This window comes from Gopherus flavomarginatus, chromosome 7 (assembly GCF_025201925.1).
Source record: "Gopherus flavomarginatus isolate rGopFla2 chromosome 7, rGopFla2.mat.asm, whole genome shotgun sequence".
NCBI classification, from domain to species: Eukaryota; Metazoa; Chordata; order Testudines; family Testudinidae; genus Gopherus; species Gopherus flavomarginatus.
Window position 1 is genome coordinate 103714650 of NC_066623.1, and position 17675 is coordinate 103732324.

The 17675-nt window shown below is 49.6% G+C and overlaps 1 protein-coding gene across 1 annotated transcript; it reads right to left on the minus strand.

The window, feature by feature from the left end:
• Positions 1-3018: 3018 nt before the first annotated feature.
• Positions 3019-10696, minus strand: BSND (barttin CLCNK type accessory subunit beta). Its single transcript, XM_050962068.1, has 4 exons — positions 10520-10696; positions 7043-7134; positions 5932-6198; positions 3019-3457 (listed from the first exon to the last, which is right to left on the minus strand). The coding sequence occupies exons 1-4, from the start codon at positions 10694-10696 to the stop codon at positions 3019-3021; spliced, it is 975 nt and encodes a 324-aa protein (XP_050818025.1).
• Positions 10697-17675: the final 6979 nt, after the last annotated feature.

The window sequence follows — 17675 nt, forward strand, 5'->3', positions numbered from 1 at the left end:
GAGCCATCCAGTTGCTTAAGCAGCATGTGATTGGTAACAATCAGTCCCAATGAAAGACTTTGTGGATGACACTGAATCCCTCCCTCTCCATCCCAGGGAGTCCCCGTCCATTTTAGAGATATGCCCAAGTCACAAGATGCCTCTGAGTCAGAATGGGGTCTGAACTTTCCTGGGCTGGGAGGGTGGGTGGATTCAGGGCTCTGCTTTGGGTTAATTTTTAGTACCATGCCAGGGTCTACCTTGCACCTTGTATAGTCACTGTCTAGTACTCCTGGCAGCCCTTCGCACGCGTGTGATTAGAGAATTATGATTCAGTAGCGTTGGCAACCACTTTATTCAGGGGTAAATGACCAGCTAATGTGTGGGGCAGTGGGGATCAGGCCTGAAGAAAGAACACTTACTCTGTACCCCAAGTCTCAGTGGGAAATTAGGACTCTGCAGGACCCCCTGTCACCCACAGCTGTGAACAGCAGCATTTGGAGAAATCCACCTCTGTATGTGCCTTCTGTAGGCTTTTTAATACCTCAGAGAGCCATTTCTGGAGCAGACAAGCAGTGAGATTTGGTCTTCTCATGGTATTTCCTCTCTCTTGCAATATCATTAGAAAACCAAATAACACCTTAGTTTGACATCAGGGGCTCCCTTAGGCATTAAAAAGCCTGTGACAAACATAAATGCAAGACCCAATGTGTGAGACACAATGACTCTCAGATTCCCCAAGCATCCCTTAGAAATAATCTGTACAGATCTTTAATTCCAATGGCCTGAAATGCGAGTGACCTTGTGCAGCACCAGCCTAGTGCTCAAGCATATGATCCTGTTGAATGAAAGCCAAGTAACCCTGTGTGTGTCATGGCCCTTCGCTCAAAGGCAGATCAAGAACTCTCTGCACTTAGCTCCTGTGGAAAACTCCAACTGCGCACAACATATTCTCGTGATAAAATGAAACCAGATGTTAATGGGATAAAACCTGCAACACCATCATCGCTGTATCATTCAACTTCAGGCCACAAACGTGGCCCTTTACTAGGGTGACCAGACAGCAAGTGTGAAAAATTGGGACATGGGGGTGGGGGATAATAGGAGCCTATATAAGAAAAAGCCCCAAAAATCGGGACTGTCCCTATAAAATCGGGACATCTGGTCACCTTGCCCTTTACTACTATAAGGGCCCAGGTTTTCAAACAGAGATGCACTGTGAGTCCTGAATAAATGACCTGGTTTGCAGATGGCCTAGTTAGGAGTCACATGGCTGGCAATTGTTTTGCTGCTCATTGTCAATTTCACACAGCTGCTGCTGGCATGCTCCATGGCTTGCTGTCAGCTTGGCTTCATTTCCCAGCACCAGGAGGCAAACTGACCAGCCAAGAAGCTCAGCAGTGGCAGGATCCTGAAACTGACATGAGTCACTCCAGATTTTCTGCCCCACTCACCCCGAGGCATCTGTCAGAGCATGAAGTGGTTCCTCGGAGGCAAGGAGGTGACTGCACGTGAGCTGCATTCTGCTTGATTGTCCCTTGCCTGCAGAACCCCTCCCCCAAATCGTGGCTGGCAGTGGAGGTGAGCAGTTAAGGATCGGGACATTCTCAGCTGAAGTGCGTTTTAACCTGGAATCTATAGCAAAACAGCATTCAAGATCCCTAGTATTGGTACTAATTGAATTCTATAGGACTTTTATGATTAGAAAAAAGCTTTGCCACATCTCTGCTTTGTGAAACCCACCTGGGGTGAATACACTGTTGCCTACCTAGAAGCTAGTCCTGCTGTCTCAATCCGAGAAGTTAGTCTTCTCCTCCCTTCCTAAGCACGTGATCTGGCCCTGATCCTGCCAAGGCTCACGCGTGTGCTGAACTCTGTTCGCAAGGACAGTCCTTATCAAGACAATGGAACCACTCCCAGGCTGAAAGCCAAACACGTGTAAGCCTTTGCAGTATCCGTGCCATAGTTTGTATGGTGCAGCATGACTGCACCCTAGATTGCTGCCTTCTACAGAAAAACCTGCATGAGGGGCTCAGGGTTTCCCATCTCCAGATGGTACTTGCACTGAATGCTCTCAGGGAAGAGATCTGGATTATGGAGATTGTGGTGCCGGCCAAATCCACAGATCTTGGGGATATGCAGAGACAACGACTCCCCGGCGCCTAGGCAGCACAGACCTGGACTATCATAGGTACTACCACGGCCCCGTATTCCACCTGGCAACGTCCAGGTGATCAGCCACTTGTAGGCCTGGGTCGCCATGCCTGAGTAAGGGCTCACTTTCCTGAGTACCATATTTACCTAATTATTTTCATTGGGCAAACGTAAAATCCATTGTGTTCTTTCTTGACATTAGAGTTTACATTTTCAGCCAGCCTGAGCCCTGGCCTCCCTTTTGGATGAGAACCCGTAACATTTGTTCCTATTAACTCAGGGCCCAAAGAATGAGAGGTGGGCCCAAACAGATGGGTGCCTGGATTCAGAGCGTTGTAGTGCAACTGGCTGGGGCTTGGGCACAGAATTACAGGTGCACGTTTTATGAGCCCAAACTACATTTCCTCCTTTGAAAACATGGCTCCGTGGGTGCAGGGAGGAGGCCTGTTAATTGATGCCAATGGACTCCCAGTACCCACGGAATTGCAGCCTCCATGTTAGGTGAGCCAGCAGCTAAATATGTACGGGAGTGAGGGGGAGAGTGAATGCAGAGTACTGGCCCATTGGGCATTCACTGCTCTCCGAAAGCTCTCCAAACAATCGTATTGCACAGGTGATTGTGAGACAGGCTGTGTTTTCAGAAATGAATCAGACCTTTTTTTAATGTTCCAAACATTCTATCTTCCCCCTACAAACCAGCGAATTCCCAGGAGCCAGGACCTGACAGAACAGCCACAAACCCTGCAGCTGGCTGTGGCCTTCCAGCAAGCTGCCCGCAACCCCCAGTCTGAGCAGGGCTGATCTGCGAGGCACTTGAGATATTGAGCAGCACTTGAGCTCTGCAACCTGGGCCTGTCTCTGACAGTCACTTTCCCCTCTCCAGGGTTAGGTCTCCGGCTCAAAGACAAAATCATCCGCTATCAGTAAATTCTCTGGCCCCTCTTTTAACCCATAATACATGTCATCCTCTCCCACGCTCTGTCTCTCTCCTGACTCTGCTGCCTTTGAACCAGGACCTGAGACCAGTGCAAACTGTCTTGCTGAGGCAGCCCCAGACAGGTAGTTCTGGGGTAGGGCCGGTGTTTGCTCCTGGCTTGGACGCCACCCTTCTGCCAGCGGTGAATCAATCAGGGCAAAATCTTCATAGCGAGGAAGCTCAGACCTGGGCTTCTGGGTGTGCCCTTGTGATGGGAGTGGATTCCTCAGTGAGTTGGTGGATCCCCCCAGAAACAGGCTGCTGGAGGTGGATCCCTCCGAAGAGGGAAAGTCAGTGTCATCCAGGAAGGAAGCCAGTGGCGCTGCACTGCAGGACCTCTCTGATGGGCTGGAAATGGCATAAAGGTACATTGAAGGGCACAGATTCATTTACTGGCTGGTTTCTGTACAGTTGTTTCCCTGTTTTGTGTTTTTGGCCATGAGGTTTACAGTAAATCAAGCTGAGCAGATGCTCACTGGGTTCATGGTGTTCCTTCCGCTAGCTGACTTGTGCCTGGTTTTCATAATGATGTTGTTCTGTTTGTTTCCCATCCCCATTGTGGATCTCAGCTGCCACCAGTCAGGTGAGACTCTGACACTGTACACATAGGGAGCCCAATCTCTCCATTTTGGTACCTTCAGAAGAGCCCACCTGCCCATCCCTCCTCTTCTCCTTCATCTGCTGTGCAGCAGCTTCCAAGGAGAGCTTGCACAGTTCGCTGTGTCCTTTGACAGTCTCCTTGCTGTAAATCCTGGCACAGGCATAATCTGACTCCGGTGGCTCTCCTGCCAGTGGTTCATGGAGAACAGAGAGCTCAGAGCTCCTTTCGTCACCCAGGAGATAGACCTGCTGTGAGCCACTAACTGATTATCGAGAAATAGTTTAAGCAGACCAAGGGCATGTCACTTAGGCAGAAGGCAATGACCCAGCTAACCTCCTCATGTCATTTCAGTTGGTTATGATACTCTTCACCGCTCATCCTAAACAGCTGAATAGTGTTGGTTATGGACACATTAAAAAGCCACCATGTTCTACCCCAGAGATGGCCCCATTCCAGCAAGGGGGGGCCAACTGAGTCTACATCAATAGTTCATACAATCGGTTAGTAGCGTTTGTAAAGCAGTTTGGGGATCGACAGGATTTATTGTTCCGACCATTGTAACCCAGCTTCTTACACTGCGCCCATCACCGTGGCATCTGTATGCCTTCCTTGAAGTCTTTAAATGAAGAAGTAGCTAGGTCTCTCTTTGCCTGAAACTCTGAACTGGGAACATGGATTTATTCTGAGGAATGACATTTGTTTTTTGAGACGTATAACGGTGTAAGGAAGTTGCCTTCCCCAATCAAATTTTGGAAGTGATTTGATCCGGTCTGCTACAAATAATTTGGATAAAAAAGCAAACAATAATTTGCCAAACTTTGATTAAAAGTTCCCAAAGAGAACATAATTTTAATCGTCAATGTTATCTAAATACCAGCTGATTACAGCAAGAGGGGGACCTAGATTCAAGGTTCAGTCTAATGATGATTTCAATGAACATATGCACTGAAATAATATTCAACACCTGTGAGCCCCCGTGATCCAGGGGTCTGCCATCATGGACCCCTATGTAGGACCCAGCTGGGATGCTAAGGGGCCCAAACCCTACTGACAATCAGGGTTTGGGAAATAGGTCATTATTTTTATTTTAAAGCAGGGAAATGAAACCCTGCAATCCCCCAGGAAGGCTAGGAAAGGCCCGAATCCTGCAGTTAATCATGCAGGGGGTGATTTTCAAAAGCACAAATGGGGACCTGGGTGCCCAATTGTCCTTGGTGCATTTGAAAACCTTCCCCTTCCCAAAAAAAACCCACCCCTTTTTTCGACTTCTGCGTGCTGGCTCAGGCTCTCGTGAGACCAGGCTGTGTTTTTCATATAAGGGGCTAGTAAAAACCTGTTGCATTGGCCTTGAATTGTGTTTGGGAGAGGAAAGCTGCAGCACCTAGTTAGGTTCATGTGACCTAAGAGTGTCCTAAATTGCCTGAATGGATTCAATCCAGTTGTAGAACTCTGTGTGACATGTCTGAGAAGCAAGTTCACACCCCATCGTTCGCCTGCAGAGACATTTGCCAGTCACCAAGCACGGTGTTCCTGCTGGCCCACACAGCTTTCTGGCTTCACAACCACAGCGGCTAAGCAGGAAGTCAGTTGCCATAACCCTTTCACTGCTGAACCTCCACCTCCTGTGCTGTGCTGCTGTCACTAGTCTCCTGATGGGCCTGGGATATTGGGATGTGCCCAGAACATCCACCATCACAGACCTGCACCCTACCTGCACTGGACTGCTCTGCTTTCTACCTGCATTGCTGCTGTTTACATTGCAATAGCTCCCAGGATGCACACATGAAGTACGGCCCTGGGCTCACACACCAGGGCTGCAAACAGCAGTGTAGGCATTTTGAGTTCAGGCTGGAGCCAGAGCTCTGAATCCTGGTGAGGGGCGGGGGGCGGGGAAGGGAGGGGGGCTCCAGCCTGAGCCTGAACACCTGCACTGCTGGTTGTAACCCCCGTAGCACGAGGCCGAGGTTCTGAGATTCGGTGCTGTAGGTTATTTTTCCCCCATAGAAAGAGACAGTCCCTGGCCCAAAGAGCTTACAGATACCCGGAGCATCCAACAGCTCAGCAGGCATGTTCCTCTTGGATGTATCCATCTGGAAGGATTTGATCACTGTATCTGCTGCCTATTTCTTGTCTATTGTTATGTCTGTGATGTGTGAATCTCCATAAGTGCAACTTTACTGCCCTTTGGACTCCTCTATAGCCAAGCCTCAAGGTCACCTACCTGCTGATTGCTGCTGTGACCATTTGGGATGCTGGATCTCTGAACGTTTCTCCATTGTTCTCTGAGATTCTGTGGACCTCAGCCTTGGCCTGTACAAAGGAATGGGGACATCCTCTTGGCTTGGGCTCACAGTCACCTAGGAGCGGGGCCATTTGAATCCCCAGACATTCCACAGAGCCCTTTGCTTTCCTCTGGATCTGTTCATAAGATGGCAGGCTTTTCTCATAGGCATTAGCGTCTTCTGGGCTAGTGTAGGGAGTCTGGGAGCTGGGGTGAGAGAGAAAGAGGGGAAGGGACACTATTAAATTTTGCCATTTAACTGAATTCCAATAGTTTCTGGTTAGACACAGGAATTTTATCATGAGCTGAGAAGGAAACAAATAAAATGCCCCAAAAGGGAAGGGCAGCGTGTTCATGTCACATTGAGCGGATTTGTATTGGAGAGGGGCCACACCCAGATCCCCCACATCTGAACTCCCCAGACTGGGGCTGTTTGGATCCAGCATGTAGTGATCAACAGTCACCCCCCAGCTGAGAGGCATTGACATTAACTATTGGTCTTAGTCTGGTTTCTACTGAGAGAGCTTGCAGCACGTCCCTGTTACTGTGGATGGCCGTTTGACGTGGGGGGTTGGCTAGGACAGGACTGCAGGATTTGGCACTCGCTCAACAGGCACTAGAATAGGCCCACCATCGAAACAGCAGCGAAGGACTTCAGTGGGGGATCTTGCCTGGGAAAGAACTGAAATCAGTGGGACATGTAGCTGGGAAAGGACTGCCGGATCAGATCACACCCCTCTCCTTTCCTCCACACCACTGTTGGCAGCCTCATCAGAGAGAAGCCATGTAGTCAAGGGTTGAAAGAACATGGAAATGGAGTCCTCAGTTCCAGAACAAGCTGCTGCTTTTTCCCCCCTCAGCTTACTATTTATTATCTTTTTTGTTTTTTTAGACTAAATATTTTTAGCCCTCCCTCGTGCCAGGGTTTTCAGACCCTGACCTCATCCCCGGAGGCACACAGATAACCTTGTGTACAAGCTAAGGCACTCATTAAAAACCAGATTGAAAACTGTTGAGCTGAGGCTGGGAGCCTGGGGTCTTTCCAACATACCAGCTCTTCTCCGGAATTTCATTTTCTATCGAAACAGCAGGCTTGTGTGACAGGAACTTCTCGGACTCCGTCTCCATGGGGACAAATGTTATCTGGGGGGAAGGAAAAAAGAGAGATGAATCATTCCTCTGAATGTGAACAAAGAGGGTGAATCTCCTGCAGTGGAGGAGGAGTTTTCCCTGGCGTGGGGCTATCATTAACGCCTTCCCAGCGGTGACATCACACTTTACTGGCACTTCAAGTAGGTATTTTTACATCCAAAACACTGCAAAGGAAGAGGTATCTAAGCCCCCAGCTCACATTTACAAAGAATAGACAACGTACACACTGCTCCCCTGGCCCGGAAACTCCGGCTGATAAGAAGAACCACAACAGGGGCTCAGTTGTGAAAGGTCCTGAGTGTTCAGTGGTCCATGCAGCATGCTCAGAACCTCAAGCCTGGCCAGTTGGGACTCGATTATGTCACCAATACTCAGTCCTGTCATCCTGCTGGATGACAATAGGCATCCTGCCTTCGGAGGTGCAGAGGAGACTGGTAGGGAAATGCCAGCTCGTTCCAAGTGGAACTGAGAGCATGCTTGTACTGGGCCAACTGGTGGCCCTGCGGATGCTGAAGCACAAATCCCAGCAGGAGCTGCCAGCTTGGCCACCCTCACCACCATCAGAAATGATGGCAGATCTTGAGGAGTGACGGGCCCCTTCAGAGACAAGCAGGCCGTTCCCCAAAGGGGCCCTTCAAGGGAGTCAGAGCTTTGTCGTGGACTTCAGTCTGAGGAGAAGCTGGGGGCTCCATGGCTTTTCCCCTCCCTCCAGGAGCCATGATTGGTGGCCAGAGCTCTGGCCGATGAGAGGTAGGATTCTTCCCCGAGAGGAATGGACATTTGAATGGCTTATTGCAGCCCACAGGCTGTGGTTCTGAAATGGAGACGTCGTCTGGGAAAGGATGGGCCCAATAGATCGGATTCCCGGCATTCCGAAGCCACGCCCCCACAAACTCTGAGGACTAGATCTAGTTCTACTTCATGGCTGGCCTTTATCGCTATTGTGGGCCAAACTAAAGCCCCAGAGCCAACCGCTCCACCCCTCACCCCAACCTTCAGGAAGTCTGGATCCAGGTCCAAACTCTGTAGCTTACAGCTCTCTCTCAGTGACACTAAAAAGGCCGAATTGCCAGCAATTAAAGACACCATATAATACAAATTTCTGGAGACGGATCCCTGTCACAGGTGAACCCTTCAGCTCATTGTGCTGTAACCTCCAGTTCTGCCCCCTCCCCTCTCCAGCCCATGCTGTGTCTCAACATGCACTCTCATAGGCCCGGATCTGCTAATGAGCCATTTGGCATCACTGAGGGATTGTCTACACATACAGTGCTGCAGTGGCACTGCTGTACTGATTAGTGCAGATGTTACCTATGCCAACAGGAGACCTCCCATCGCTGTCGGGACTCCACCTCCACAAGAGGCGGTAGCTACATTGACAGGAGAAGCCCTCCTGTCGACATAGTGCTGTCTACACCAGGCTTTTGGTTGGTATCTCTGCGTCGCTCAGGCTACAGACATAACTCTAGAGCTAATGTGTGTTTCCAGTGGGAAAATGGTGTTCTTGGTTTGATGTTTCTTCAGAGGATGGGAGTTTAATTGTTTTACTGCACTATCAACAATTCTTTAACCAGGAGATTTTCCAAAAGGGGTTTTAATGACCCATCTAAGTCAAGGGGTTGGGGGTTGGGCATGGATTCAGCAGGGTCTAGGGGTTCTTTCCCTTAATCTACACTGAATTTAAAACAACATTATATAAAACTATCAGCCATGGATGAGCAATAAGTAAACGCTTCCCCCTCCCAGCAGCTTCCTGGCTATCTCCTGTACCTTTCACTTACACAGCCGTGTTGTTCTTTAGGCAAAAGATCAGTTCTTCCCCTACTCTACAAATTTCTTTCACTGTTCAATAAGCTGCTTGCATGAAAACATTTCTGCTGCACCAGCCTGCCTCTCTGTTACGTGTCTCCCAAAAGAACTTGTTTCAAGAGTCCTGTGAAGGCAAGAGGAACCCTTTGGAAAGCAGATAGTGAAGAGACCGGCTGAAAGTGGGGGAGGGGGCTCTCTCCTTATCCTTCAAGGTCCGGCCATCATCTACTCAACTTCCATCGGGGAGGGGAAAGTGGATTTTGGGGGTGACTTTCAAACAGCGACCCTGAGAAATGAATCATGGCTTTCTTCATTCTTTGATTCCTGTTCATCATTTCACAGCAATGATTTACACTGCAGCTGCCACTGAAAGGTATAGCAAAGGTCTTGGGACATACAAGATAGTTTCTTTTAAATGATTCCTTCTTTCATTAGGAACAGGGATTCACTGCACTGCCCAGTGAAAGTCATCACAGCTTTCAATAAAGCCTCAAGTGGTTTTATCCCTGGATCAGAAAGAAGAAAGACACCCTGTCCAGCTTCCCCTGTGCCTGCTGCATCTGTAACTCTCCAGAAACAGCAACCAACCTCCTCAGCTGTCTTAGCATCCTAAGGGTTAAAGCCAAACCTGGCAGAAAGCAGGCTCTTTGGGGACAGAAAAACAAACTGTGTGTGTGTGTGTGTGTGTGTGTCCTTCTGGGGCATCTCCTCTTCGGTATCAAGGAGCACTTTGAACAGCTGGAAGGGTATACAGTTTTGTAACACCAGTTAGATGTAAACCCCCTAGTCCCTTCCATGGACAGTGGCAAAGTGTCTGCTCCCCATGCACAGAGCTAATTGGAGGTGCTATGGGGAAGGTGGAGAAAGTAAGGCAGAAGAAATGTCTGTCCTCTTTTCCCTGCTCCACTCACAGCTGTTTCACATATTCTTTTCTAAACTAACCCAAAGTTATGGTAACTTTTAAATGCCCCTTTGAAAATTAGTCTGAATTGCCTGACTGTGGCAGAAGGCATCTTCTGAAGCCCCTTGATGCTCCCAAGCCCCTCTCGAGGGAAGCAATGCATTACACACTGAGGAGAAATTGCCAGCTAGTCAATAGGACATATACACTGAGCAATATCCCAGAGCCAGCCATAAACACTGACCAGTGACAGATCAGCTGCCAAAGGAGAGAAGGAAGGCTGGGCCAAGCCTTACAGTGACTGTAAGTGGATATTAATACTTAGTACTTTTCATCCCTGGGTCTCAAAGCACTTTGGAACGAAGGGTAAGTACCACTATCCTCATTTTACAGATGGGGAAACTGAGGCACAGAGCAGTAAAATTACTTGCCCATGGCTGCACAGTGAGTCAGTAGCAGAGATGGGACTAGGACCCATGTCTCCTGGTCTGGTGCCTTAAGCCTTGCAGCACCTACCCCTCAGCAGGGCAGTTAGCTGTCTCAATGGGAATTTAAGCCATCAGCTACTATCGATAAGCACCTGTGGACGGTTTTTACCCCGCACATATCCCCCCCCTGTGCCAGAGAGGCAGAGTGAGAAAGCACAGATAAGAGACTCGGCCCTACCTTGGGGTAGCACTGACACATACTCCAGGTGATCCCCACTGCTATGGTTAAAACCCCCAGGGTGCAAAAGGTGATGTAGACCTGGGGCTTGTCCACGCTCATGATGAACATCCCAATCATCACCAGGAAAAAGCCCAGCACTATGAGTCCATAGCGGAAAGTTTTATCCTCAGCCATTGCAAATCACACAGGTAGAAACCAAGGGCAGAGTGAGAATGCAGAGAGCGAGCCCGGGGCTGGGAAGGGACAGATGCCAGGGAGTCCTGTGCCTGTCTGTGTCCCGCCAACCACTCCTCAGGTGCACAGCCAGAAGCGTGTTCCCAGCGGCTGCCAGGGACTGAGGATCAGCTAGCTGCACATTCAGACCAGTCCTGCCCAGGGCTGAGCCAGCCAGTTTTTAATGGGAGTGTAATGAATGCAAACAAGATCCTGAAATTCACACTCCAGTGAAGCTGCCCAGCGCACTTCACTCTAACCTTCCCTCGAGGCACGTGCAGCCCCAGCTCCAGAACACCTTAGCCAGGGAGTGTGAGTCACAAAGGGAGAGTTCACGGGGGGAGGGGGCAGGTTAGTAGCACCAGGGCCCAGAGATCAGGCTATACCAGCTGCTTGGTCCGGAGCTGGCTTGGTATTTTGGCAGAGGGGGGCAATCCAGAGCAGGCAGGTGGGCAGTGCTGTTTATTTTTCAATGCTCTGTGAAGGGCACATCTCCTGCAGGAAAATGAATACCCCTCTGCATGACAGGCTAGGTATACTGGCTCTGGTCTAGTGTATTTAATCCTCCCTCTGCACGGGGGATGGACTCGACTCAATGACCCTGAGCTCCCTTCCAGACCTACTTTTCCATCCGGGGGTGACAAAGTCATCAATGTCCCGTCTATGCTTACACCAGTGCTGAGCAAAGGCTACTGATTCTCTTAGCACAGACTAAGGCCATCGACAAAAAAGACCCGGCCCAGTTAGATTAATGACCCAATGTCAGCTGTCGCCAGACGCTACGGATGTCCCTGTGCTGCTGAGCTGTTCTGGAGCCACATTGGTAGAAAAGATAAGGCTGATGCCTTCCAGGCATATCATACAGCACGGTGTTCCTTAGCTCTGTGGGTATGTCTTTGCACCACTATGTTTGAGCTATTGAAAAGGAAATGATGTTGATTTATTACTTGTATTGTGATAGCACCTAGGAACCTCAGTCTAGGATCAGGGCCCCATTGTGCAAAGTGCTGTGCAGACACCTAAGAAAGAAGACAGACCTTGCCCCAAAAAGCTCACAGGTAGGTAGGATGCAACGGGATAATTCCTTGTTAGCACTGGAAACTTCATCCTCTTCTTGCAAGGACTACGAGCAAGGTCATGCTCCAAGCAGGACAGATGAATGTCTACCAGTGGCTATGGGGGAAATCGCACCATGATGATTCCCCGGGAGCAAGATCGTTGGCTGTGTTTTGAAGGGATTTTGGCCAGAGCTGGTCAAAACATACTTTTTTGCAGAAAACTTTGGAGGGGAAATAATGGTTATTTGGTTCTCGTTGAAATTTCCCATTTATTGTAAAACAGAAACCTGAAGCGCTGATTTTCAGAAAAGTTTTAATTTTCAAAAAAAAAACAAAAAACCATTTCTGCTACAAATGTTAAGTGCTTTGGTAAAGCTTTTACCACAACTGTAAACTTTTCCTGAAAACTTTTTGCTTTCCAATTTTTTGATAAAATAACAAAACTTTAAATTTACACATTTCAACCAACTCTAGTGACGTGTCCTCCTGAGGAAACAGCCACCGAAAGAGCCTCTCAGAAATCCCTACAAGGAGAGATCAATCACACCCACACAATGAGGGATCATGTTTTTCTTTCTCTGGTTCTTCATTCCTTGTTTGCCCCCTGTGCCTTCTTGCTGAGGTGCGCCCTGCACTCAGCTGCCAATGACTATCATCTCCCTGTTCTCTAGGAGATGGGATGGGGACATCAGTTTTGATAGGCCTGGGTACTATCCCGAAGTCAGGTGGAAGGAAAACTTTCCCCACAGCACAGTTCTTGGAGCACAGAGGAGGCCCCTCTCCTGTGTCATGGATCCTAATGGCTGACTTGAAATCACATATTGTCCTGCATAGACGAGAGAAATGGAGCGGGGGGGGGGGGGAGAAACTCAAGTGAGAAAGGAGGGTGGGAAATGGAGCCAGGGAGAGCAGAAGGAGTGAAAAACAAATCCACAGACTGTGAAGGAAGGAGCAGAGATGGGGAGAGAGAACTTCCCATGGGGACAGGCACCTCTCCCAATCCCAGAATCGAATGTTTGGCTTTGGGATGGCGGCCATCTCTCTGGAGAGACCAAGCTGATGCTTCTGTTCAGCTGGGAGGACACGTGATTGTTTTGATTTTTAAATGGATTCATCCTAGCGGGATAGGAGAGAAGCGTGGCTTAAATGAAAGGGCAGATGCCTCTGCTACTCCAAAGCAAGAGCGCATGAGGGACAATCTCAGGTTCCACCTTGTTATTTGGATACTCTGGGGACAGAAACACCAGAACTACCTAGGAAGAGGGAGCCCTCATGCGAAGGTGTATCAGATCCCCACCCTTCCCTCCTCTGCAGTCGCACCAACATGCTTTGTAGCCTACCTGCATGGGGTCAGGAAGTCAGGGTTAGTCCTTCCTCCATCCCCGGGTGCCTCAAACAATCAAATCACAGAAATGTGTCTTTTAAACATCATTTTCAGCTGCAAGATTTTTCCCATGTAAGTGTATTTTAAAGGGCTGCAGAGGGCAACATAGACCCTATCCGACATTCAGCTGGTTCCACTGGACCCTGGGGAGTTAATGGGCGATTTCAATTACTTGGGAGGAACGACTGCCTTTCCCTTGCGACGCTTAATGCTCCCATGTTTTCATTTTGTTATCTCCCTTTGAAAAATGGATTTAGGAATAGCTGGACTAAAAGCTTTGGACTCCTGGCGCCCCCATGTGGATTTGACACATAGTTGCACCAATAAAGGTCAATATTACAGGGACACCAACAACTCTAAGAGGGGTAACTGTGTTAGTCTGGAGCTGTAAAAGAGTCCTGTGGCATCTTATAGACTAACTGTTAGTCTATAAGGTGCCACAGGACTCTTTGTTGCTTTCAACAACTATTAGTGATTAATTAATGTAAAACAATATGGACCCTGTTCTCCCCTTTACAGGAATAACCCTGCGAGGGGAGAGGGAGCACTGTGAGCTTAATGTTCCAGTCCTTCCATGAGGGTGCAGGTCCCCATGTGCCCTAGAAATTATCCAGGGACTCAGGCCCCCTGGAAACTGCAGCCTAAGAGATCATGGACATCTCCCCAGAGGCTTCGCTCTTAGCAGCAGTGCTTCACGGGGGCCATGCTGCCAGGTACCTCTGTTCTTACCGCTACCCCAGACACCCCCCACACACACACTCCAAGGGGCCCGTTTTGCTAGTTTCCACCCCCAGCTTTGCGGGGGAGTAGCCCGGTCATCTCACCAGCTCTGAGAAGCCAGATCCCTGCAAAACCTGCCTGGAGAGGACTCCCCAGAGCTGGATGGGAAGGTGGGCACATTTCCCACAGGCCGGCACCAGTCTGTCTGAGCGAACCCTCTGCCAGTGGCTGGTAGATGCCAGATTGGTGTCTCTTGACAGCCTGAGGCCGGGGTCATGCTACAGGCTTCTGCCGCCATAGCTGTGAAGCGGTGTGATTCCCTGCCTGGCATAGTTCTACAAGCAGAGGTCTCTATGGCAGGCACAGTTATACTGGCAAACCTGCCCTTCTGCTTGTTTCATTCCTGGGGGTGGTGTCACTGTACCAGTACACAGTGCCGCTTTGCCAGTATAGCTCTGTCCACACGAGCAGTGCTTTGCCGGCATGGTAACCTGGTATTCCTATGCCAGTAAAGTGCTCGTTGTGAGCCCTGCCTGAGTGTACCCTGATCCCAGCTCAGCCCCTGAAAGAGAATGAGCATGGCAGGAGTGGCGCCAGGGTTTCTGGCACCCTAGGCAGATTTCAGGGGCCGGCATTTTGTGCGCTCCCCACGGGGCGCGCGGGAGCTTCCGGTTCCACTCCCATCGCACCGCCAAAGAAGGACCCTCCGCCAAAATGCCGCAGGCGACAGCAGCAGTCATTGAGCTGCTCAATTGCCTGCCGCTGTTTTCCGCGGCACGTCAGCAGAGGGTCCTTCTTCGGCAGCGTGACAGGAGCGGAACCGGAAGCTCCCATGCGCCCCATGGGGAGCGCACAAAATGCCACCCCCCGAATCCTGGCACCCTAGGCCACCGCCTAGGGTCGCCTAATGGAAGCATCGGCCCTGGAGCACAGCCTTTGTTGCAGAGCCCACTCTACAGCTAGGACACATGGGCACTGTCTATACCAGGGATTGGCAGCCTTTGGCACACGACCCACCAGGCTAAGTCCCCTGGCGGGCCTGGCCAGTTTGTTTACCTGCTGCATCCGCAGGTTTGGCCAATTGCGGACCTATGGGGGCTGCGGCAACCAGCACATCCCTCAGCCCACGCCGCTTCCCGCAGCCCCCATTGGCCTGGAGCGACAAACCACAGCCAGTGGGAGCCGCGACTGGCCGGGTGTCAAAGGTTGCCGATCCCTGGTGTGTACTAAGGAAATCCACCCTGCAATGATGTAGTGACACTGGCTCAACCCCCTAATGATGTCCCAGTGCAGCTGGCTTTAGTACCAAATTCAGCAGCACCAATGTATGTCCCAGTCTGTGCTGGTGCAGCATTAGTGGTTGTTCGGGTGTAAAGGAATAGACTGTAGCTCCAATGGTGTGCATATCTTTAATCTACAGCCTGTGCTCTCCAGGGGGTCTGACTATGTGATCACAATGGTCCCTTCTGGCCTTGGAATCTAGGAAACTAGATGCAGCCCCGCTGATTTTTAAAGAGGGTGGTAATTATGCTAGAAGGGGGGCACCAGGGTTAGAGGGCAGCCTGACATGAAAGCCCACCGAGGGGTTTTAAATTAAAAGGACATCGGAGGAGGGAGGGTGTACGGTTCCTAGGCAGACATGCCCTGACAGCCCAGGCCCATTGTAGTAGTAAGAACCTCAGGAGGGATTGTTTTCTAAACAAACCGGCCTCCACCAGGCAGGGAAGCCATGCTAGAACCAGCTAGCAACAACTGAACACGCACCTAGGGCTTAAATTCAACCAGAGCTGTTCGGAGCAGAGCTCTGGTCAATATTTTCAAACCCACGGGGCAGAAGCCCCGAGCCCCAGGAAATAATCTGAGAATTTAAGCCCTGCATTCACCCACTCTAGGCATGACCCAAATGCTGCTGTGTGATGAGACTGCAGATCAAACTCATGGCCTTGGGCAAGTCACACTCTCTGGGTCAGATCGGGGCCCGCTCTGTGCCCCCACACTGGAGAATATGGGGAGTGGGAGGCACTTCCTTAAATCAATGGTAGGAGCCCGAGGAGATGGGGATGCAGCCATTGCAAAGCCCCTGCTCCCCTTCTCCTGCAGATGAGTGAGGCATGAGAGTGAGCAAGGCTTCACACACATACCCTCCCCATCCCCCAGCATGCACTGGGCAGCAGTGGGGTCACAGTCAGCTATGCTACCCTCTGCTGCTCCAGGAGCAGCCTGTGAAGCAATGTAGTTCACCAGGCTCATGGTGCTGCCATGACTAGGCCCCCTCTGCCTCAGTCTTCCACCTGCAAAATGGGGATAATTCTACCACCCCACCACAGAGGGGCCCTACCAGGCTTAGTCCAATGATCCAGTTTGTAAGGCATGGTGGATCCTCAGGTGGAAGATGCAAGAGAAGTGCAAAGTATTCAATTACTGAGATACAATCATTATGATTTTATTTTAAGAGCTCTGCCCTGTAGAGTCTCTCAGGCACTGAGGGGTTAAGGACAGGCAGATCCATGAGGTAAATAAGTTTTTTCACTCCAGTTCTCTGTTGCTGCCCTTCTGGTTTTGTTAAGGCTGGTGACAGACCCAAAATTCATCTGACCTTGTCTTTATCTTCTGTCTGTTTGTACAGGCTCTGGAATTCTCTTTGGCTCTATTTCCAAAACAAATGTTTCAATTCTCTTTGTAAATAAATACAAAGAAACCAACTGCCAGCGACTCTGCCATAAAGAGTCAGTGGGAGTGTAGGAGGGAGAGAAGCAGCAGAGATAATGGCAGGAGAACAGCTTTTCATAGTCAGAGGGAGCAAAAGACAATATTTGAAAAATACCTCAGCAGCGTCCTTCAAAGTTTCTCTCGTTGGAGGTGGAGGCTCTTCGTGAGCCAGGCCTTCCTTCACACACTAGTAAGTTACAGTCTTAGAAGATGGCTTGCAAGGAGTGAAATTACGTCAGTTCTGTCTGTGCTGAGCATGGGGAAAGATTTGGCCTTGGATATTGTCCACCATCCACAGATAGCGAGAGATTATTTATTAGAAGCAGAGCTGTTTTAAGGCTGTTGAAGAACTATAGATTCAGAGCAGGTCCTTGAATTGTTCTTCCATATCTACTGTGGGGTCTGCTGAGCGCTTCACAACATAAACGTCCTCTGACAAGGACACATCTAAGGTTATGGACCTTCTGCCAGAAGAAACTCTACTACAATCCCTCTTTTACAGAGTTTGTTGCTTAGATGCCAAGGATCAAATGACAACAACCTGTAATTTATCTGGCCTTCACTGCTGGCTTAGATGCACATTTGTTTATTGAAACTGTATAACATATTTAAGTAGCTCTGGGTGTATTGTGCACTAGCTGAAAATCAAACACAAAAACAAAAAACAAAAACCCTACTACACGCTTAAGATCAAAAGGCAGTAAGTGAAGTAGCATAAGTATTTGGGGTCTTTTGTAGGGAGAGGAGATCAAACAGGAAACAGCTGAGATATGAATGAACGTCCTTCATAAGCAATTATTGGTCACAGTTTTGGAAAATTAACTGTAAGCACAGCTGTCATGGTATAATTCCCCACTCTGAACCTTAGCGTCCAAAAGATGGGATACCAGCATGAATTCCTCTAAGCTTAATTACCAGCTTAGAACCTGTAGCGCTGCCACCAACCAGGAATTCCAGTGCCTGGTACACTCTGGTCCCCCCAAAACCTTGCCTGGGGACCCCCAAGACCCAGACCCTCTGGATCTTAACACAAGGAAAGTAAACCCTTTCCCCCACCATTGCCTCTTCC